Source organism: Aplidium turbinatum, chromosome 2, assembly GCF_918807975.1.
Source record: "Aplidium turbinatum chromosome 2, kaAplTurb1.1, whole genome shotgun sequence".
In the NCBI taxonomy this organism is placed as follows: Eukaryota; Metazoa; Chordata; class Ascidiacea; order Aplousobranchia; family Polyclinidae; genus Aplidium; species Aplidium turbinatum.
In genome coordinates, this window is record NC_137473.1 from 8,708,086 (window position 1) to 8,731,140 (window position 23,055).

At 38.5% G+C, this 23,055-nt stretch overlaps 1 protein-coding gene and 1 long non-coding RNA gene across 2 annotated transcripts; both read left to right on the top strand.

Moving 5' to 3' along the window:
• Positions 1–2,464: 2,464 nt before the first annotated feature.
• On the top strand, positions 2,465–3,032 carry LOC145788300 (uncharacterized). Its single transcript, XR_014291505.1, has 2 exons — positions 2,465–2,692; positions 2,994–3,032. It is a non-coding gene; the product is annotated as an uncharacterized LOC145788300 (long non-coding RNA).
• Positions 3,033–12,625: 9,593 nt separating this feature from the next.
• LOC145765331 (protein NLRC5-like) lies at positions 12,626–22,159 on the top strand. Its single transcript, XM_082577135.1, has 5 exons — positions 12,626–13,667; positions 14,851–14,919; positions 17,204–17,466; positions 20,297–20,482; positions 21,870–22,159. Exons 1-5 carry the CDS (start codon positions 12,719–12,721, stop codon positions 21,942–21,944), a joined length of 1,542 nt encoding a protein of 513 aa, XP_082433261.1. The 5' UTR covers positions 12,626–12,718; the 3' UTR covers positions 21,945–22,159.
• The last annotated feature ends 896 nt before the right edge of the window (positions 22,160–23,055 follow it).

Genomic DNA, 23,055 nt, shown 5'->3' on the forward strand with positions numbered 1-23,055 from the left:
CCTGAAAGGGTTGGGCCAGACTCAAATGCAAATTGCATTGTCTGCATGTTAAAAGCTATTTCTAAAAAAAATGTTTTTCTTTGTTAAAATAATTAAAAGAAAACTTTTATTTTCCCCTACTATCAAACGGTTTGCGGTCCAAATCTAATATTTCCACTGACAAATTTTCATAAAGCTGATGGTTTGAACAACAAACGCCACCGTAAAACATTTTAATTGCAGTCGCCAAAAATAGTGTTCTGTATTGAATTTTGTTGGGAGCTCTATGTCAGGTGAATTTAACCAGGAGTGAAAGCATTACTAAAGGATGCGAGACCTGCTCCAAAGGCGTGCGTGGACGCTGAATAATCAGAGTTACTTACACAATGACGTAAAAATTTATGCTAATTTATCTCCTTTCAACAAACTGAAGACGACCATTAGGCTACTTTTCAGCTATTCTAGGAGGGGGTGAGAGAACAGTTTGATGATTTCAAGGTGGTGCCAACAAGGAAAAAGTAAAGAACTATTGCCCTAGATGCTGCTCACACGACCCTGACTTGACTCATTAAGTTATTATTTATGTCTTGGTATTTGCAAGCTAACACTTCCTGCGTTCGTCATCTGTAAGCTGTGACTTGCGGAAATCCCATTTCTGTGTGGGTTAAGTATTTTTTTCTATAGCAATGAAAAGTGCTACTTTGTTGCAATTGGTAAGATAATAGTAGGCCTATAATACGGTTAGCAGCATTGTCTCCAGCACTTAATCTCTCCCAGCTTTCAATTGCTAATGGAATGCGGTAGGCCTAGATGTAATACGATAGTTGCCTTTAGGAAAGTGGGTTATCGTCTTCACAACAAGAATAGGCTATAAGTAAATCACACGATGGCAGCGATAACTATGCAATTTAGACGTTGGTTCTAGAGGAGCCGTATACATTGGTTGTTTGAATAAAAAAAGGTAAAGGTGAGTCTAACAGGTAAATCGGGAGATGAGAAGATTGGGTTCGATTTAAATTAGGGTGAGAAGTTAGATTAGATAACAGTCAGCCTTTAGCACAATCGAGATTAGGGTGGCCAGATTTTTCTCTCAGTTGCCTTTTCTTCTGCAACTACGCCCATCCAAGTTATTACACCCTGGGTAGAGGCGAGCGCCGAGCGTTTTTTTTTTTAACAACCAGTTTGAGCCGGTAGTCGAACCAGAATTGCATGATCAGAAATTGAATGTCTTATCTTCTGCGCTACCTTTTAAAATAGGAAATCACAACAGCATTCATAAAACTGCGTTTTCAAGATGTCGTACTAGCGAACCATCTTGGCCACAATGTCAGAATTGTTTCATAAAACGTTGCCACTGTGTTTTCATGCTTAACTGATTAAAAAATAAAAACAAGTTAGGGTTTCAACCAAACGAAATCCCCCATTCAACAATAGGGCAGGTCGATTTTAAAATTTGATATGGAATAAAGTACCGGGTAGTTGCCAATAAGTGAAAAACATCTTTCGCAAGTAAAAAAAATAAGTAAAGTGCAACGATCGCTTGCGGAAATACGATTAAATTCTTAAAAGTTGCTCCCCGCGTTTTTTTTGAAAAGCGCGAATATGTAGCGCCGTTAGCGGAAGTCGTCATAACAGCCGCAAACGCGCGATGACTTTCTCCATACTTTATAGATGATGTAGGCTTGCCTAATCACAGTAAGTTAGCGGAATTTTATAAGAATAGGAGACCTGAACAGTGAAAAAGTTGTTGTTTAGCTCGAATTGAAATTAAGCACTTATTTCAGTGATAGACTGTAGGTCTAGTGCTTGTTATAAGCCTGACGCGTCTCTATATATTTAGGCTATTCATTAGCTTGAGTACCGTAACCTAATCAGCTTATCATTACAGGATTGGAGATGTGCTTCTTACATGAATATAATAGATCGTTTTTGAGCAATGATTTGACAAGCCAGTGAATCAGTTGATCTAAATAAATTTTTTTTTAAATCTTATTTAATTTCAGCTAGTATGTGATAAACTTTCTTGTTTACAAACTCTTATTGAAATATGCCAAAAGAAAATCCGCGTCCAACACGACAAAGTGAACAGCATCATGAAAGAGGCCCTTGCGAGCTTGCTAAAACGGAACCTAGCACTTATAAACAACTAATTCAATATTATTACCACCTTAACAATGCTAAAATTAAAAGAAATATTTGGGGTATTGTTTTGCGCATCAGCGAGGATTTAATTAGTAGCCTATCTGGCAGGCAGTAAGCTAAATCCTCGCCTACGTTTGATGTCTGACAAAGCCATCAACAGAAAAATTAAAGATTTAGTGAAATTGGTTAAGAATATAAACTGCATACACGCAAAAGGCTCAGCAAAAGCTAATCTGGACATGTATTTGTTCGCTGGAAGTTGTGGCATGCAGGGATACTCGAGTCAACTGCAAGCTATTGGATTGCAAGAAAGAGCACATTCTCTGCAAATGCCAAAATTCCATTGGAAGAAAGAGTTAATCTGATAGATTAAACGCTAAAAATTGGTCCTAAAGGTATCTTTCAAATGTTATTGATTGATCGATCAGCAGTTTCTAAAGCACAAAATAATGAAGAATGGCTACAAAAACTTCCCCATGACTTCCACGAGGAGGAAGGCGACATACCTGGACCATCAGAATTACCCGAATGGATAAGTAGCTCAAGCACGTCAGGTTCGGCGTCAGACAAGGTAAGCACGATTTATTTCTAGTGGATTGAAAGTGATAGGTTACATAATATGAATTGGTACCACAATGAAAAAATCAACACGTGCATCATATTGATGTTTTTTAATAAGCTCAGTCTCAGTGCACAAAGAGTATAAGTAACCTAAAAATTTACATACCGAAACTACGGTATTTTACCTTTGTTTGCCATAAATCCCTGATGTTTGAATGTTTATAATTTAGGCCGGTAACATTTGAGTTGTATCACAGATTTATTATTACCGTAAGTTACTTTTTTTTTAATGTCATCATGTTTTATTTTAGGACAAGCAAGAGTGCCGGCCTGCAAATACAGCACCGTAAAATTTCCTTTTTTCCGTTTAGAGCTTGTGAGGAGTGACTGTATCATTGCTTGGCAATGCATTATTACATGACATAAAACATCTTTTGAGACCGGAAATTGATCTCCGTCACATTTTAATGAATAAGTCCAAACTGGATCGAGCCAAAGCAAAAACCAAAGTTATCGGCGAAAAATTACAGACAGCAGCAAAATCTGAACTGATTTTTTCTTGGCGTGGATAGTAAAAATTTTAGCAGTCGCTAACTTATTTTTGTATTTTTCTAGCGAGCACAGGGCAGCAAAAAAGATTCCATTAGTCAACTGGAATGCAAACGAGTGGCAAGAGTTAATTGATATCAGCGATCTTGAAAGCCCAAACCCACCACTGACACAGGAAGTTTCAAATTAGGACCTTCAATCATTCGTTGACAACGATTGAAAACTGAACATTTCTGATGGACCTTCACATTCGCAAAGTGTGGAGAGATGCGTAAAACTGGTTTCGGAAGCTTCGCAAGTTTCCTACGGTTTCGAAAATCGTCACAAAACAATTGTTGCCAAAGCTCTCAGTAGAAATACGCGCCGGCCGTTTCCGTCTTAAGGTCATTATCGTCACTCTTACGACGACTTGCAGTCCGAGCTGTAGTAGCTCAGTAGCCTAACCAACTTTCACTCACTGTAGTTCGTGTATATACTGAATATTTGTTTCATTTTTATTAATTTTTTACTTCGAAGAGTACGCCTGAACATAAAAGTTTTCATTTTGAGTTCCCGAAGGATTGAGTCAAAGCAGTTTAAACGAAAAATAAGCAGCCATTTTTGAAGTTGGTTTTGCGCTATCTAGCGGTAATGCAATTTTCTTTCAAATATTGAAAAAAATTCAAATCAATTTCCGCAACCCGTTTCTCATCCGATATGGCTGATATTTCACAGAAGTGAGTTTTTTAACTAAATCTAACTACCGGTACATTATTCACTTTAATATTCCAAAAAAAGTATAAAATCGACCTGCCCTATTCAACAACTATCGGAAATTCCGCTCTGATAATGTCGGTGACCGGGCCTGCGTCAGGGGTTTAAGTTACGGCCTCTACAAGTATGCAAAACTGCCAGGATGAAACTCCGAAGAAGCAGCTTTCCCAGTCGGAGAATTAAATCAATTAAAGTGATTCATGCTTGCTTTACAGGCGATGATAGCCTATCAACAAAAGCAACTTTACTCAAACTGAGATCAACTGACAAGTTTTCTTGTCTTTGTAGTTCTTCGATGCACCAAGTTGCATAGCAGTTACAGCTTTGCAAAATTCAATAATTTCAACTTTTCTTATATTTGAAAGTTGCCATTAAACTGAGGTAAACCTGTTAAGGGAAGTGTGGGACCCATGGAACGGTTTTTGTTAATTGACCACCATGTCTACAAATTACATAAATACATTAAAATTTTCTAATATTTTTCTGCATTGTTGAATGTTAAGGACTAATCTACCTCCACAACTAATTAATTTTCTATATTTTTACTTCAATAGTGTAGGCTATGACAAGAAACTTTTAAAACTTTGTCAATTGTCTCAAAGGTTCCATCCATGTGTCACCAGTAAGACACCTAATGCGACCTTTGGAACAATGTTTAAACACTCCTGTAAAACATGCTATATGGAAAATTTAAATTTTGTATCATTCGCAAAACATGTTGAACAAACAAAAGACAGGAGAGCCATATACCAAGTTTTATTTTTGAGTATTTTAACAAAAATAAAGGAAATAAAAAATATATAAACAAAAGAAATATAAGAAGAAATGAACAAACGCACAATGCAGACTTAGGCTCATTGTATTTGAAAAACATCAGTCACAGTTTTCTGCAGTTGTTGTTCAGAAAATAGGCCATTTTTGATTTGTTTGGCTTATTTTTTATTTTTTTGTTTTATTTATTTTTATCAGACAAGAATGCCCATATTCGAATCACAAAAGAAACAACACAAAGAGAGTATAAAAATAAGAGGCATACAAATAGCAGCAACGCAAAAGCATTCCAAATGAAATTACGAGCTCATTTTGATCAGACAACCAACCAGTAAAATTTAACGTTATCAAACAAAGAATACCCGCTATTGATATCTTTGAGCCATGGCAGCCATCAAGATTAGGTAACAGCATACATAGTATTATTGTAATGAAGGCGGTAATTTGATTTACGATGGCAGTCGGACCTCATCAATGGGGCAACAATAGAGTTTGACGATAATTAGCATCTTCCAACAAAAGAAAAAACATATTTCCGAAGTAATGCATCAAATAGCCTACTACATAATTTTTCATTCAGGCACGTTTTAAACCTTTCAAGTTTTTGCCACCTTTTCCCGTTCGTTAACGTGCTGGTAGGTTTATATCGATATTTGTAGTTAGTATCTTTTTCGTCCCGGACGCGTTAATGACGAAAAATAAAATGATTGATTGATTGATTGATGTTACAATGTTGCACTAGACTTGATGTTCATGTACGCTATAAGCAGGGCCGGATTTAGACCATGAACGGCCCTAGGCTATTCCATTTGTGAGGCCCCTCCCTATTTATGAGCTCAGAATTACTCTCTAAACATCACATGTTATCGCTTAATGTTAAAAATATAAGTGCATTAAACTCTTGGTTCTTTTCATTTTCCACATTTATGGGTGCAAATTTTTAATTAAAAAGAATAAAAATTTAGTTAAGGCAGTTTTGCTTTTAAGTTTAATTTCTTTGATCAAACAACCGTTACAATAATTGTAAAGTTTATTTACGAGGACATAAGAAATATTTACAGCCATCAATAGAGTAAGACTAGTCTACCAAAATTTTTTTCTAGCCTTCGTCAAAGTAAAATCATGCAGTGTTCATCAAAATTTATCTGTTTAAGTTTGTCACTCTCAATGCACAGAATGTTCAGTGCGGACAACCTTTCTTGAGACATGGTCGATCTCAGTTTATTTTTGATGCTTTTGAGCCTCGAGAAAGATCTCTCCCCTGAGCAGTTAGTGACCATTAAGCTTAGAAACAATCTTAATATTGCTTCCACATTAGGAAAGGCAGAGTTAATTTTTTCTTTGCGCATAATTTCATAAAGGTCTTCATTATCTTCTGTACCGGTAAGCCCTTGGTTTTGTGTTTGTCTCACGTACAAATGAAAATGTAGAAGTTCGTCAGTAAGTTTCGGGTCAACATCTTTCGGATACGCTTCCTTTAGAAGTTCTACGCCTCGTACAATTTCTACCTTAGTTGCTTTTAGATTACCAAAAAAGAGGAATATTTCTGCAATGTCACTGTACACATTAGCTCTTCTTCTTACATTGGCTGCAAGTGCGTCGACCATAGAGATAAAGGAATTTATTTTAAAATTTTCCTTTGAAGAGAGTTCACTTAACGCGTCAGGTGCATTTCTTTGTCTCCTAGCAGGCCCGTAGCCAGCCGGGGGCCAGGGGGGCCTCGCCCCCCCTGAAAAAAAGTTTCGCCCCCCCTGGCAAAATCCCAACATTCTTGAGCAACAGCTGCAATTATAATGATTTTGCCCATTTTCCCGTTGCACAGCTCCAACTGGCCCAATTAACTACAATTGTTTTGTTTAGTTAACAGCTATGATGATTAAACAATTTCGCCCCCCCCTCCTAACTCCTCCTTTGGCAACCTCAACAGGTTCAATTCAACCAAGGCCAACACGTGTTAGGTTGGTAAAAAATTTTTCAGAAACTGTGGAAAATAAAAATGTTTTGGGAAAGAATGATAACCTAACTGGTCACAGCGGTAAACCATAATCTCTTCGTGGGAAAATTGTAACATAAGATTCCCGAATCCGTTCGTCTGTATGTATCGACCGAAAAAGAAACACTCCTTGAAACGTCTATTCAATAAGTGTATTCCTGTAAAATTAGCCCGCGGCTATCGAAATGGGGTGCAACGCCGTACACCTCTAAAAACTGTCACTACGATACAGATTACTTGGATAAAAGACGGAACTTTTGTCCAGCTAGCAAGCACTAAGCCAACAGTTAAATGTGCGGCCAACTTTCAAACAATCATTTTACGAATGACCAGAATAGATAGCAATATCTCAAACTCACATATGCAGTACTGTGACGCAATAATGAAAGACAATTATGAAGTCATTCAAACAGGTGTTTAAAGCTGATGTAATATTTCCTGTTTAAACAGGTTTCAAACTGAAACAGGCCCAAACAGGTCCAAACAGGTTTGACACAAGTCTTATGAACGATGGTGCAATTTTGGCACATTTTCTAGCAACTTCCATGACGTAATATTCAGTAGACTTGAACGGTTTTTTATATGACGTTTGATTAGGTGAACCATTGTCTGGAACACTAACAAAGAGGGAATGGATTTCCAGCAGGCCTACAAACCGGTACAAATTAGGCTATACTTAATTCTTACCATTCTTAAATACTTACCATACTTAATTCATACTTAATTCATACCCATTACTTACCATACTTAATTCTAAGGGTCAGTGATAACCAATCTGTGCAGTGATAAACCAAATTTGTGCAGTTAAGCAGTGTTTATTTTTTTTCTTCAATCCAATCAGTGTAAATAAATTTTGTTTCTAGTTTTCTGATCTGTGAAGTGTTCAACCTTGCAGCAGATATTGCTACATTTGAATCTAGCACTGCCGTTTGTGAGTGTGGATTCTCAGTGTTAACAAGGGCTGACGCTCCCACTAGACGGAGCATGTTACAACCAAGACAGGCAAACTTAGTGCTTATGGCCTTTGAACATTCTGTATCGAAATCTATCGATTTAGACTTGTTTGTGAGACGGCTTGCATCCAAACATCCGCGACTGCAATTGCAATAGACTAGCTCACGGTTGTATAGGCGGAATGTAATCATATATATCAAAATCCTCGGCACTAGCTTCTTCGAGCCAGTTAAAGTTTTTGCTCGTAACAAGTACCGCTATTTATACAACAAGTCAACAATTGCTTTGTTATGTTGGTCATTGTAATATGGTTGCCGTGATAAGAGACCAGTGTTGGTCTTAACCAGTGGCGTAGCCAAAGGGGGGGGGGGGTTACAACACGCGTGTGACGTCACGATATTGAGAATGATGCTTTCAGTCTCTTTATGCTTGAGCATGATGCTTTCAGTCTAAAAAAATTTGCCTAATTTTAAACAAAACTGCATTAAAAGAGCGAGTTGTGCCAATACCTAACATTCAAACATCTCAGCCAGGAATTAGCAACAAGAAAACATAGAGACTTAGCTTTATTTCCGAAAAATGCTGAAGAAAACATGATCTTATCCGTTTGCTATGCAACCTGACAGCACCATTTTACAAGAATATTCATACCCACATTTTTGTTGAAAATGCTCTCAGAATGCACCAAATTCAAAGTAATTTTTCAAAATTTTCTGGGGGAGGCCCCCCAGACCCCCCGTCGCTGGGTGTCGTCTTAGGCGAACACGCCGTCGGGCTTCGCCCGCCGGTCGTCAAAACCTCTCCTTTCAAAATTCCTGGCTACGCTACTGGTCTTAACACTAAACTGACATATTGCAATTTTTGTGGATACCGGTGTTTAAGAGGTTAAAATGCCAAAATCATTCAAATTTTTTCGGCCCCCCCTAACGAAAAGTTGGCCCCCCCCTTGCTCTGCGGTCTGGCTACGGCCCTGTCTCCTAGTGACAGCTCTGTAGTTAATATTCGTCAAGGTTGCTTTTGCTTGCTGATCAAACTCATCTATAGTTTCGCTTAGAAAGTCTGTCAAACCAGTTGTGTGATATTTCTACTCAGAAAAGCTTAGCATACTCAGAAAAGCTACTCAGAAAGCTACGCATATATATATACTTTAGGTAAGGTTTAAACTTGTCAAGTTTTTAAAAGAATTACAAACTTCAAGGCCCCTGGACGTTGAGGCCCTAGGCTTCAGCCTGCCTAGGCTATTGGTAAATCCGGCCCTGGCTATAAGTGTTCGATTGGTCCCACATAGTCAAAAATTGTAGAAACGATATTTTGTTTCCGTAGGCTAATCCTATCTTCACCTTTAAGCTTAATTCTTTTACTTGTCAATGCGCCACAACGTAATGTTTACCCGGACTAAAGAAAAGTTTTACATACACAGAGCAAAAAGGCTTGCTTTCACCTATGATATCACACAAACGCTACGGTATTCACAGTAAAAAAAGAAAGAAATCTTTAATATTCTGGTTTTGATTTGAAATACTGTTTTCTGTTTTCTCATCAAGCATCCTTTTGTTTTCGTTGGTTTTCCTGAACACGTGACCATTTGACTATGAAAGCGATTTGCTGATAAACATCCAACTACATAGTAAAACTATGTAAAACTATGTACATAGTAAAACTAAGTCCCCAACGCCAACGGCAATCTCTTTTTGGCGGAAGAGCGCAATGTCTGACGGGCAGGCATCCTGTAAGGTGGGCCTCAATGAACAGAGCACCCGGCAGCCCGTTGCAACCGGTTCCCCTGAATCTGCACGTTCCGATCTTATTGGACCGCAGTGGACATGGAGCTGGCCAAGAGTGTGTGCGTAGCCCTCGCGTAGTCACGACCACCTTAAACAACCACACAAGCGAATGGCCTTTGTCTCAAATTTGGACCAGGACCAAACAAAGCCCAATGGCGATAATATTACGTGTAACGGGGGCAGGCTTGGTGGAGCTGGAAGCCTCCAGCCCGGTCTCACACATTGGCGGCGGATCTTGACGAAACCAATGCTCAGACACGAGCTGGAGCCGACGATATAGTAAAATTACATTTTACTGTGTTGTTTATAGTTTTAATGTTGACGATCAGTTAGAGTTAGAGAAATGTATAGGCTACCATGCAAATTAACATGCCACAGTCGAAATTATTATTCAAATAAATAAAATATATGTTGGTTTGTGCAATTTAAGTTTACAGAGTAGCCTAATTGCTTGTTTTTTACGTTTTTTGTTTTTTTTTTGACACAGGAGTGGCATTGCAATCACTAAATTTTTTGAATTTTTGCAGCATTACACATAATACACAACTAAATAATAGCTTCTTGCCATATTTTCTTCTAATGGTAGTACAGTAGAATTCGCCTATAACGGCACCTCTAGGGGATTTGCAAAAACTGACGTTATAGCCGAATTGACGTTATAGACGAACTACCGCAAACTATTCCACAACTGTCTTTTGATTAAAGAAAGAGGTTTATAATCCAGTCAGGGTTACTGTGTACCACCAAACTGACAAAAGGCACGCAGAAAATACAGCAAACAAAGAAATTGTTTAAAAAAAAATCTACAGCGCAAGGTACAGGAAATTTGCGCAATAGCCTACAGCTCGTTACATTGGCTACAGTAGTAGAGAAGTTCATTGTTTGTTAGCAATAAAAAACGCATTGATCTTAAGCTGTTTCGGATTTGACACAGCTGTAGAGCTGCTTTTTACACGTGATAGTTTTTCACGCGGGGAAAAAAAGTTAATTCAGTTAATTAGTTTATACAGTACTGCACGTACGTCGTACAACTGTTGCTTTGAGTTGTTTAGAGGTCAGCTGTAGAGCTGCTTTTTACATGTGATAGTTTTTCACGCGGGAAACAAGTTAATTCAGTTAATTAAAGTCCCTGCTGCGAACGACGTAGAAAAATAAAGGGAAAACATTGTGCAAGCAGCAGCGCTAACTGGATTAAAAGACTGACCGTTCGTGGTGAAGGTGATGGCTTAAACCTTAAAGTGACGTTATAAACGAACAAAAGACGTCTGGGGACCAATAAAGGGTGCTGTTACATGCGAATTGACGTTATAGGCGATGCTGTTGTAGCCGAACTACAATGTACGTAAAAGATAGGAATTCTGCCGGGACCAAGCGAAATGTGATGTAATAGGCGAATTGATGTTATAAACGAAGCCGTTATAGGCGAATTCTACTGTAATAGTCACCAGAAGAACGCAAGTTACTTTAATTACACAACTAAGTTTTAATTGTACATTCCGTGGCTTATCTCCCAAGCAAAGAACATAGATGTCAGACCGTCAAAGTCAAGAAGCCGATAGAATTGTCCCAAGTGAAACAGTAAAAGAAAGGGAGTTGCCAACTAATCTTAGTAAGTTTACTTGACAGTTTTGTCATGCGTTAATTTGACGTCAAGATGACGTTGTTATTACTGCTTTTGTTTTACAGCACAAGTTCCAATTGCATCTAACGTTGCAAGTCGCCCACCTGCGTCTAGGTGGTCATCATCAATGTCAAGTGACTGGTCAACAGACCAGAATGCTGCCAACTTGTACCAAGCCCATCACCATCAGCAGATTGGTCAACAAATAATCCAACAAGACAACAGACAAAACTTTACCATAATTATCGACCAATCAGAACGGAGTGATGTTTCGTTTAAAGAAGAAGGTTTGCAACTTTATGTACTAGTGAAATGAATAAATTGTAACACAGATAGGCCTAACTACAAAGTTACCCTTCTCAAACTGTAACTTACTGCCGTCCAAGCAAAAATTGTAATAACTCCTACCAAAACCCAATCACCATGCTGATGCATTCACGCAAACAAAATGTCCATCAAACTTTGCGAATCTTTCTTTGTCGTCAAGTTTTCTTTCAAGTTGTACAAGAACCGTGACCACAAGCCCTTTTCAAATACGCCAAACAAGGGTGGACTATATTACCAAGTGGCCCATATTACCCTACTTTCCTGCATACCAGAAAAAAGCAAGACACAACAAGCAAACCGTCGCGCACTGCAGTTACGCAAATTGCTTGTTTTTTGAACAATGTTATTCAATCAGAGATTCAATCGCCGCATTATTTTGTTGTCTATAGAGCCTACTCTTTTTGTGTTATTGTAAAATTACTTTCTACCAAAGTTGCAGCGAATCAGAACATTTTTTGTTGTACAGTTTATGCAGCTGTAAATATATGTTATATAACAATAATGAATAAAATAAATGTTATTTACTGTAGCAGCCAAGCTTAATGACACTGATCGACAAATGGTGCACCAAACAATTTCAAATCTACCAGAATTTACATCTTTGGCTACATCACACCCTAAAAAAGGTTTGAATCCAATAACTTTGCTTTATATGTTTTGATAAATTTAATTCAGTGTCAGGATTTTTAGTTCAGTCTTCTAATCTTTTCGGCCCCTTCAGTCAGTTGCATGAAGTACGGAAAGCGCATGATTTTTAGCATAGGCATTAATTTTAAAAAAGTGGAGGCTACAACAAAAATACAAATTTCTGATAAAATAAAGTTGGGTATGTAGGCTACCAGAGAAAAACTATTTTCCGCTTTGAAAAGAGCACGGGCGGTAACTCGTTTTTTGTTTTGCTTTTTAGGTTCGGATGATGGAGTAAAAAAAATTAAGGAAACGACACTCAAGCTGTATGATCCTAAATATGACGTCGACCTTTGCAAGTTTGACATCTCTTCATACAGTTTACCAGAAGTCTGTGCTGAACTTTTTTTGGTTGAATTTTACGAAGGGAGACTCATTCCCAACGACAACAAATATGACCCCAAAATCGATGGATTTAAATTAAATAAATTTGACAGCAAAGTCGACTTTGACAAATTAGTATTCTACACTCTAAAGAGCCACTTCATTTCAATAATTGGATATCCTGGGGTAGGGAAAACGACATTGTCCAAGCGCCTAGCAAGACGACTTTGTTGGTGCGCAGATCTTCTTGTTTTCAGAAAGCTGTTTCTAAACATGAACGACTGTGATGAAGAAACATTTACTTTGAAACAGTTTTTGTTGGGTGACAGTAACTATAACTTAAATGAGAATGAAGAAAATTCCGCTTTTGAATGGATCAAAACCAATCCGGAAAATGTTTGTATCATTCTTGATGGATTTGACCAAGTGAATTGGCGTGTAAAAGAAAATGTAAAAAAATGCAATTACAACAGTTCACTTACATCTCAAGAACTTGTTTCAAATCTTTGCCAAGGAAATTTTCTTCGTAATTGCCATCTCATATTCGCTTCTCGTCCGCACGCCATGCTTTCTATTCCTAAAAAGTGCAGACCGAATCTAACTTTCTTTCTTCGTGACTTAACTTCTTCAGACATGCGAAAACTGTTTGACGCTTTGATAAATAACCAAAGCAAAGCCGATGAACTATGGGGAGCACTGACCACTAAAGCACCCCAGTTAGAATCATTATGCCACAACCCGCTTATGTTACAACTTTATGTCAGGGCTTCACTGGGTACATCAGGACAGATGAAGGGCATTTCCACAATGACTAGAGTGTTTCATTCTGTACTTGAAAATCTCAAAGCGTCTGATCACGCCGTTTCTTTGTCAGATGAAATTGTTATGAAATTATCTGAGATCGCCTATAAAGCAACAAAAGAAGGTACAGTGCTGATCAACACCCAAACCCTTAAAAGACAAAATCTTGCTATAGAGGATGTTCAGGACCTTGTAGTAACTTTATTAGGATCTAACAAAAAATGTGCACTGTTCGAAGGCAACCAACAATTATACTTCACACATCAAACCTTTCAGGAGTACTTTTCTGCTTTGTATCTTTGTCAAAAAATGCCATCAAGAAAGTTCGCATCCTTCGTCCGAAAACATCTACTTGATGACCATTGGTCCATTGTTGTACAATTTATATCTGGGATTCTGCTGGGTCTAAGCGCAAGAAATGGTAACTTTACGTTTACTGTGAAGAAAGGCGTTCTGTGAAGAAAGGCTATTCGATGCTACAATCGGCTGCCAAAATAACTTTTACGTTTACTAACAATCACAATCGAGCTCAGCCTTTTTTATTCACTATTACGTTGAAATTTATTTACATTGCAATTAGGCTACAAGTAGCCTGCAAGACAACAGCAAGCAGTCAAGAAACCACAAGTCATTGAGTCAACTGCTTCCATTATTCCGGCATAAGCTATTAGGTGTTTTGTCAAGACACAGCCACATGCTTTGGAACGGTGTCGAACTGAAGTTCTTTTGAACGTTGCATAGATGTTGATCAACCACCATTGGTTAACCTTGCATCTTCTTTTTTTGCAAAATTTGATGTTTGAGCACTAGAAAGCACTCGGCCGTGTCTTGACAAAACACCTAACGGTAGCTATAAATGCCGAAACAATGGAAGCAGTTGACTCAATGACTTGTGGTTTCTTGACTTCTTCCTGTTGTGTTGCAGGTTATCTGTAATTGCAATACGCTTCGATATCCTGGGGTAGGGAAATTGTCCAAGTGGTTACGCGCCCGGCTCAAGATCATGCGGCGCTGGTTCGACTCTCGGGGTGTGCGCTTGAGCAACGCATTTCAGGATTGCTCTCCATTCAGCGGCACCCAGTGAATAGAATAATTCCCCGTCAACAACACTTCAATAATCGGAAAACTTCACTCTGCCAATCTTGGTAACCTGCCCTGCGTCAAAAGCCTCTACAAGTATTCAAAACTACCAGGAATAACCTATCAATGCTTTGTCAGTCCGGGGATAAAGATTCAAAACCAAAACCAACCAATACGCTTTGCCTGATGGTCGAAGGTTTAAATTAAGTAGACAGGAAGGCAAGGAAGCCAATCTTCGTGTCCACCTTCGGGCATGCCTTTAAGTGTCCTGCCGAAAACATTGAGCGCTGTCGAACCGGTGCCCTTTCGAGTGTCGAGCCAGGGTTCTCACCACTCTGCTAAGCAGCCGACACTGATAGTCTATTAACAACCTAACCGATATAAGCTATTACCTATACTTCTATAGGCTAATACAACTACAGTACCGGTATATAAGCTTCATACAACTAAAAACTACATTATCTGCAGCCTGCAGGCCTACTATATATAACCTAAGTAGGCTATAAACGTGCGACTTTTTTCAGACGAAGAAAAACAAAAAAAAGATTTCCTTTTGGAAGAATTGAAGCAAAAAACAGAGGGAATTGCTAAAAGTAAGCTATAGTACCCTAATTAGTAAAACCACTTAGGCCATGGGCAGGGCCTCCGAAATCCCTGCCGGGCCCCGATGCAGATGTTGCTGCCGGGCCCCCCAGCGCGACATGTCACGTGATATCTTACCAATCACAAGCAAAATTTGCGATGCGCGTTCTTACAAAGCATAAATTAGGTTAAAGTATTAACACTCCATTATTTCACAAACAATGCACTATTGTAAATACAACTTTAAATTCACAGATACACACTAGTTATACACAAAGATAAAATGCTGTAAAATGCCAATACACTACATTGTATAAACATAGCCTTAATTGCGTTGTCAGATATGGAATTCTGCCATTGAGAAAAAGTTTATAGCTGTAGAAAACAAAAACTTGTATTTTGGAAATTTGTTTTAGTCCTGGGCAAAGATCAAAACCCTAACCTTTCCTAACTTTAACCCTTCCTAACTCTGGCAATTCCTGATTGTACCCATGGCAACAAGTGGGTAAAATCAGCCATTTCGAAGATAAAAATTGCAATACTATCCGACATGGCTGACATAGCATTGCATGTGTGTGCTTACAGCTTTACATTAACATACAATACCATTTCTGACCTTAAAATCTGCAGAGACTAGGGCAGCAAACTTAGGATGAATGCATTGCTATTGTTCATGACATTAAGAAATACCAACTTCATATAAGAAATACCAACTTCATATAAGAAATACCAACTTCAGAATATAAAAAACATTTTATGCAAAATTGACCTTAACACGCAAATTTAAACATTTTATTGGCCCCCTGAACGCAAAAAAATGAAAATTTTGTTGTTTTAAAAAAGGGCATAGGCCTACCCGTGAGGGGGCCATTCAAAATACAAAACTAATATTCATATTAAAAACAATGTTTTATGCAAAATCGACCTGAGCACGCAAATTTAAACATTTTGTCGGGCCCCCCTAAACTCAAAAAATTGAAAATTCTGTAATTTAAAAAAAGGGCATAGCCTAGGCTACCCATAAGGGGGCCCCATTCGACATACGGAACTAATATAAAAACAATATTTTATGCAAAATCGTTGAAATCAATCTTTTTATAGCGTGAATTTAGACATTTTGTTGGGCCCCCATGAACTCACCGGGCCCCGGTACAATATGCACCGGTTGTCGCCCCTCTTGTGGGCCCTGGCCAGAGGTGTCTCAAGTTTTCATGGGCTGGCCAAACTTAATTACACGAAAGTGCCCGAAGGCCATTAGGCTATCATCTGATGATCATATTTCGCGAAAAGAGATTTGAAGCTTACCGTACCGATGTTGTGACAAGGCAGTCCATATAAAATACGAACCGAATTATTATACGCCACTCGAAGACGATGAAAACCAAAACACACAAAATAAATTACTCCATAAATTGCCTCCATTCTTCTTGTTTCATTGTCGTAGCAAATTGTCAGATGAACACTTTCAGATGCTTGTGTTTCTTCGTGGAAATTCAAAATAAAACTTGTTTGTTTCGAGTGGTTTATACCGTGTGAATGTTTGGCACCTCGCAAACAAAATGAGTTTACGCTAGTGTATGCGCTGAAGCTGACGCCGCTAACTTTTTTACAAGTTACGTTGACTCATACGGCGTATGGTGTCTCGAACGTTTGCGTTTACGCTAACGGCGTCAATATTTTTTGTATGCGCGTACATCACTGGTATTAGGTGTTGGTTTTGTTGGTTTAGTGGGTTCCATACATTTCCTATAATAATTAAAAGCATAGCGAAATGACTGCAGAAACTTAGAAAACGACTTATTTTGTTTTTACACTACTGCTTAAATTGCTGGTACGCTCTTTGGCCCAACTTTTGCTTTGTTACGTTACAGCACCCAGTTGTTTTACTGTACTTGCTGTATAATTTCACTACTACGGCTTTAGTTGTGTCAGACGTCTACATGGCATTCAGCACGATCTTTTTTCCTGACTATATTCCCACTTCAAGTGGGATTGCTGGTACAGATTGCAGTCCCCTATATTGTCTGTCAACAACATCTTCTTCTTTCACTCCTTACTGTTTGGTCTTCTGCCACACAGTCTCTCCACCTTCTTTTCGGCGTTCGTAAAATAGATTGGTGCCAATTGTGAAATGATATTTTGTGAAATGTTTTTTCTTTGCTGAATTGTTTGCATTATTTTTATACAGATAAAGAGATCCCTGAAAATCTGTGATGATCACTTTGTGACTCGTTGGGTAATGGTTGGCTATTCCTGCCTAGCTAATGTTGATCAACATTATTCTTACATTAATAGGTAACAATAGTCGCTCTATCGTCGCTATCAGCAAAATGTTAAGGGAAAGCAACGACGAGAAAGTGATCATGACCGCAGGAAGTCATTTTGAAGGTGGGAGAATAGCCATGAGATCATCCGACACCCAGAATGACTTCGATGCGGTGACGTCATTTCTCAAGTATGTGTCAGCTCGAGTTGAATTTCTTGGTTTGTCGGGATGCTACATGACTTCCAACCAATTCCGTCCATGGATCGAGGCAATCAAATCGATGCCGGGATCAGTAAGTTATATCTAACTTAATTATTAATTGCTGTGATGCAATGTTAACTTTTAAAACCAATGATTAATTATAACCTATTGATTAATGATTGCATTAACATCAGTTGTAACTTTGATTTAACATTAGGCCTACATCGTTTACCGTCTGAGTCTCAATAAGTAGGCCTATCCAATTTTTATCTGTTAATTCTTGTTAAGTTTCATAAATAAACAAAATGCCTAAAACACCAATGTTAATTAATACATTAAGGGCGGAATTCAGAAACCAGACTTAAGGCGGCTTAAGTCTGTCTGGACAAAAGTCTGCGTTAAGCGTCGATTTTGCGATTCAGAAAGCAGACTTACGCTTTAGCAAGGCTTATGCTCGGCTTAAAAGCCGAAAGATATAAGCCACCTGCGGAGGTGGTTTAAGCCTCTGTTGAAGGAAAAAGTGTTTGGCTAATACTGGAGGAATTGAAAGTAGGAGGTTTGTTACAGCATTTTTTTTTTAAATAGACCGTCTGGTGCAAACGCCACGAGACTTTTTTGATAGTTTTTAATGTGAAGCAGGTGTGCCTGTTATCTTAGCTTGGTTGCAGGCAGAGTTTCTGTCTGACAGTTGGCTTGATTGTTGAATAACTAGACTTCTTTCAGACGCTGACAATAGTAGGTTACTAGTGTTATTGCTGGTGGTGTAAATTTTGAAATGCCTATTTTGTGTTGTTGAATAACCAGACGCTGACACGCAGTTTAGTAATATTGCTTGTTACATCACTTTTGCAAACATACAATTGTGATTGGTCATACTTTTTCCTTTGTCTGCAATGCCAGGAAAAAACAAGTCTATTAACTATCTTACATTTGACAGTTTTCAGACCAAAGGGAGTCTATGCGCCCGCCCTTTTAGTCATAAACTGGCAACAGTATTCCCACAATTGTACTATTTTTAACTTTCAAGGCATCAAAAATAACCTGAGACCTGAGTTATCTGATTCTTTCAAATTGATGAATTATTGCAAACGAAAACCATGTGCGTATTGGCATAACGTTGTCTTAGTGCGTAATGAGTATTACTTGCTTGTGAGGGAAATTTTTGTGCCAGATCTGTTGCGTCATGGATTACTTGGCATCTACGTTAACGAACGACTTACTGATGCAACTACAACGTTTCTATTTCAACGTCACAAAAAACGACTTTTTTCTAGTTGTAGGTTTAAATAGCACAACATTGCATTATTTGTTGATTTAGCATGAATATAGCTCAGCTATACGCAAACACTTCTTCGCGTCAGTTAACTATCGCTAAGATATGAACTACTGCTTTAAATTCACTGAGCAACTTGAGGAGCGAGTTTACTGCGCTTTTAGATAAACATAGTTTATACAAATTCCCGTAACCCTTTAATGTAAATTGCATTATCATTTCTTATTTCAATAAAAATACCAAGAGGATTTAATTACAACGATTCTGAACGCCAACTGCTTATTGACCTCATCAAAGACTTTCCAGCGGTGGAAAATAAATAAAGAAATGATAAAAAAGCCTTTCCAAAATAATCAAGCGAGGAATGATTTAACTAAAGTTTTTAACGCGAACAGCTCTACTGAAAGGACCACCCAGAGAGCAAAACCCGTTATATTTACATTGATTCAACGTCTGCAGGCGTTGAATCAATGTAAAAATGACAAATCTTGCTGTCTGGGCACAGATCAGTTGAAAAAGTTAGGGTTAGTTAGTGCATCTGAAACATGGCGTTATTGACACAGGTTTTGGTTTGATACTTAGGTCACAGTATAATTGTATTTTCGTTTTCTCACAAATTTGCAAACCATTGCTTTCAGGCAACTCTTCGATGAAGAGTATGCAAATATTCACATTGTAAGGCCTGTTCGCGATCATGCAGATCCTTTTAATCAACTTAACGACAAGCAGTTTTGTCAACGTTTCCGTCTTAGCAAAACTGCAACTATGGAACTCTTTGAATTGTTTAAAAATGACGAAACGTTGACAGCCCGATCGCATGCAATACCGCCCATACTGCAGCTATTGATAAGCCTTCGATTTTTTGCAACTGGCCATTTCCAGAGAAACGATGGCAACTTGGCCGGGGTTAGTCAAAGTTCTGTTTGCAGAATTGTAGCGCGTATTTCTCCGTGCATACCCATTGTCACCCAATAGGATTCCATCAATTTCTCCTTTCTCAAATTTATCTCGAATGATGCTGTTGTCAAAAATCCGCGCATCATGTGTCAATCCTGGCCATGATTATGCAAGCAAAGTCAAAACTTTCCTATTTAGGCATCAAAAATAACTTGAGTAACCTGATTCTTTCAAATTTATGAATTATTGTAAACGAAAGCCATGTGCATATTGGCATAACGTTGTTTTACGTTGTTTCATTGTTAAATGAGTATTCCTTGCTTGTGAATGAACTTTTTGTGCTAGATCTGTTGCGTCATGGATTACTTGGCATCTACGTTAGTTAACGAACGACTTACTGATGCAACTATAACGTATTTCAACATCATAAAAAAGTGCTTTTTTCTAGTTGTGAGTTTAAAGCACAACATTGCCTTATTTGGTGGTTCAGCAGGAATGTAGCTCAGCTTTACAGCCTTCAGTTTCACGCTTCATTACCTCAACCAAAGAGTTGCCATAGCAATTTCTCTTTCGCGCGAAAACAAAGAGGCTTAATACGGTCTTATATAAGTAGCGCGTAAGTCGAGTTTCTGCATCGCAAATAAGCTTCTCGTATAAGCCTGGCCTATATAAGTCTGACTTACGCATAACACTGACTTATTTTGAGACACAAATCTGAATTCCGCCCTAAGTTATAATAATTTATGATCAGATTGTTGGAATGAGTCTTGATGGCAACCTCTTATCCAGCGTCGATGACATCATCCAGGTCTTAGATAAAGTTGAGAAGAAAGTTTGGATGTGGAATTGTTTTGATGCTGATAATGGGAAAATGAGATCTCTCAACATGAAAGAACGAGCCAGGTTGCAAGAAGCCCTGGTTGGGTTGGAAAATAAGGCGAGAGTTGTTCAATTGATTGAGTTTCGTTTTTAGCAGTATGATCGTTGCTTACTTCACACGGTAGATTTTAACGACATGTTTAGTCTGATGCTGCGAGTTCGCTGTGGTGTGGTAGGCTAATAGCGAATTGCACCAGCTTTCGGAACGCAGTTTCTTAGTCATGTGCTATGACGAATGGTGTTGAAGTCAGTGAGTCGTTCTTCAGCAGTAACGCCTAACAACACAGAAACTCAACAGCCAGCAGCCAAACAAAAGAGCCGCATTAAAGAACGACTCACTGACTTCAGCACCATTCGTCATAGCACATGACTAGGGAACGGTGCTCCGAAAGCTAGTGCACTTCGCTATTACCCTACCACAGCGAATTCGCAGCATCAAGCTAAAACAGGTTGTTAAAATCTACATTGTGAAGTAAGATGAGAGTTATTTTCATTCTATTAACATTATCTGACTTATTGCACGTGACTTATCTCTGATTATATATAAATATTGCAACAATGGCAATGCAGCCTATTTCTATTAATCTATCTAACCCAATATCTGCCTAATATAAAAAAATTAAACATCTTTTTCTTTCGGTGATTGCAGCCTAGCCTGCCTATGGTGGCCAACAGTCAACCAAAACGAGGTTTATTATTTTAATGTCGATTCTACGTCCTATAAACATTAAACCAACGACAATGTTTTATGTCAACCACGTTCATTTGGTAACTTAGTTATAATCTCATTCCCGATAAGGGAACGTTCAAATATTACGTAACGCTTTTTTTTCCGAATTTTTGACCCCCCCCCTTCCCCATGTAACGCTTTTTTCAATCCCCCTCTCCCCCATGTAACGCTTTTTCACTACGAATTCAGCACAAAAAACTACCATTTCGTACTCGAAAGCGTTACGTTTTGCTTGAACCCCCTCCCCCCCGATGTGACGCTAACCTAACGCTTTGCACAACCCCCCCTCCCCCTCGAAGGCGTTACGTAATATTTGAACGTTCCCTAACTCAGTTGGTTAGCGCGTGACTTCTGGAACGAAGAAGTTTCAAGATCAAGCGGCGCTGGTTCGACTCTCGGGGTCTGCGCTTGAGCAACGTACGTTAAGGACTGCCCTCCATTCAGCGGTACCCAGTGAATGGAATAATTGCCCGGCAACAAGACTTCAACAATCGGAAACTTCACTCTGGCAATCTCGGTGACCGGGCCTGCGTCAGTGATTCAAAGCCTCTACAAGTACCGTATGCGAAACTGCCACAATTAAGCTCTGCAAGAAGCTTTCCCAGTCCGAGGATAAAGATTCAATCAATCAATCAATAAACAAACAAAAGGATTTGCAAAGTATTCCAAGTGTGCAAAAGTTTTTAATTTAATTATTCGCTTTGTCTTTCTGCAGAACCTGGTGATTGCTATTGGCAGAGACGATGATTTCAATTCTATTTACGTCACACACAATGGTCAAGATCATTGAGCGATGTTGCTTTTTATTAATTTGATGTTATTTAAAAACAAATTGACATTATCCATTGGTTATTAATTTGATTGATTTGTATTGATTAAGTTAAACATACAATAACGAATAACAAACTGCTTGTTTACATTGGATGAATTTCTATCAACATAGATCTGTGCTCAGAGGTCAAAGTAGGCTACATCTTCAGGGCGAGTAGGCTACATGTTCAGGGCGAGTAGGCTCTTTTGTAGTTAAAATACTGACAAGATTTTCAGAACAATGAATAAGGAAACAGTAGGAGTGACAAATTAGTATGCAGCGAATAAATATCTTTAAATGTAAAAATATATATTCAATGATATCAATAAGCTTTCAAACCCCTCTTACACACTGTCTGTATCAATCAACTCATTAACCCTCCGTCGGGCGCAACTGATCTGTCAGGCACAAGGCTGACGTAATTTCGGATATCTTACGCTCTTATTGGCCGAGCGGAAACTGCTTCTGTACCACCCACACCGACCACCTGCTTGTAAACGTGGTCAAGCTTAGTTGGAGATTGGAGTTAGTGGAAGGCAGATATAGCGTCAGAGATCTCTCAGGCACATTGCACCCGAATACGTCATTAGTGGCAGAGAACGAAATGTTAAGATTTTACCTTTGTTTTGCTTGTCTGAGACTTCCTACTTTCGTATGTCGTAATAAAGCGTTGCCATAATTATACAATATAACTTTGTTGTATATTTTACTGCGGTTTCTGTTAGGCTCATTGCGCCCGATAGTGCAGTTTTTCTACATATACCTATGTCTACTTCTAATTTATGCTTACTCTATAATTTATCTAGGCTTTTAAAGTAAAATGGCGAGTAATAGACTGATTGGACTTGATGACGCAGTGTATCTGTTGGAAAATTCCGATGATGAGGAAGAAGATTTTGAGGACAGCAGCGATACTGACTCAGAAGATGATGTACAAGAAAGAAACGAGGATTCTGAAACGGAACAGGAAGATTCCAGCGATGAAGAAACAGACGAAGACGATTCAGTAGCTGGAACCAATTACTTTATTGGGAAGGATAAAACTACTAAATGGTAGATCAAACAAAGATCCATTTCAAGTCAGTTTAAG

Excerpts from the sequence above, each read along its gene's own strand:
- LOC145765331 (XM_082577135.1), top strand. The coding sequence starts at position 12,719 with ATGAACGACTGTGATGAAGAAACATTTACTTTGAAACAGTTTTTGTTG. Across the intron at positions 14,920-17,203 it reads AACAGAGGGAATTGCTAAAA|GTAACAATAGTCGCTCTATC; the intron begins GTAAGCTATAGT and ends TTACATTAATAG. Across the intron at positions 20,483-21,869 it reads TGGTTGGGTTGGAAAATAAG|AACCTGGTGATTGCTATTGG; the intron begins GCGAGAGTTGTT and ends GTCTTTCTGCAG.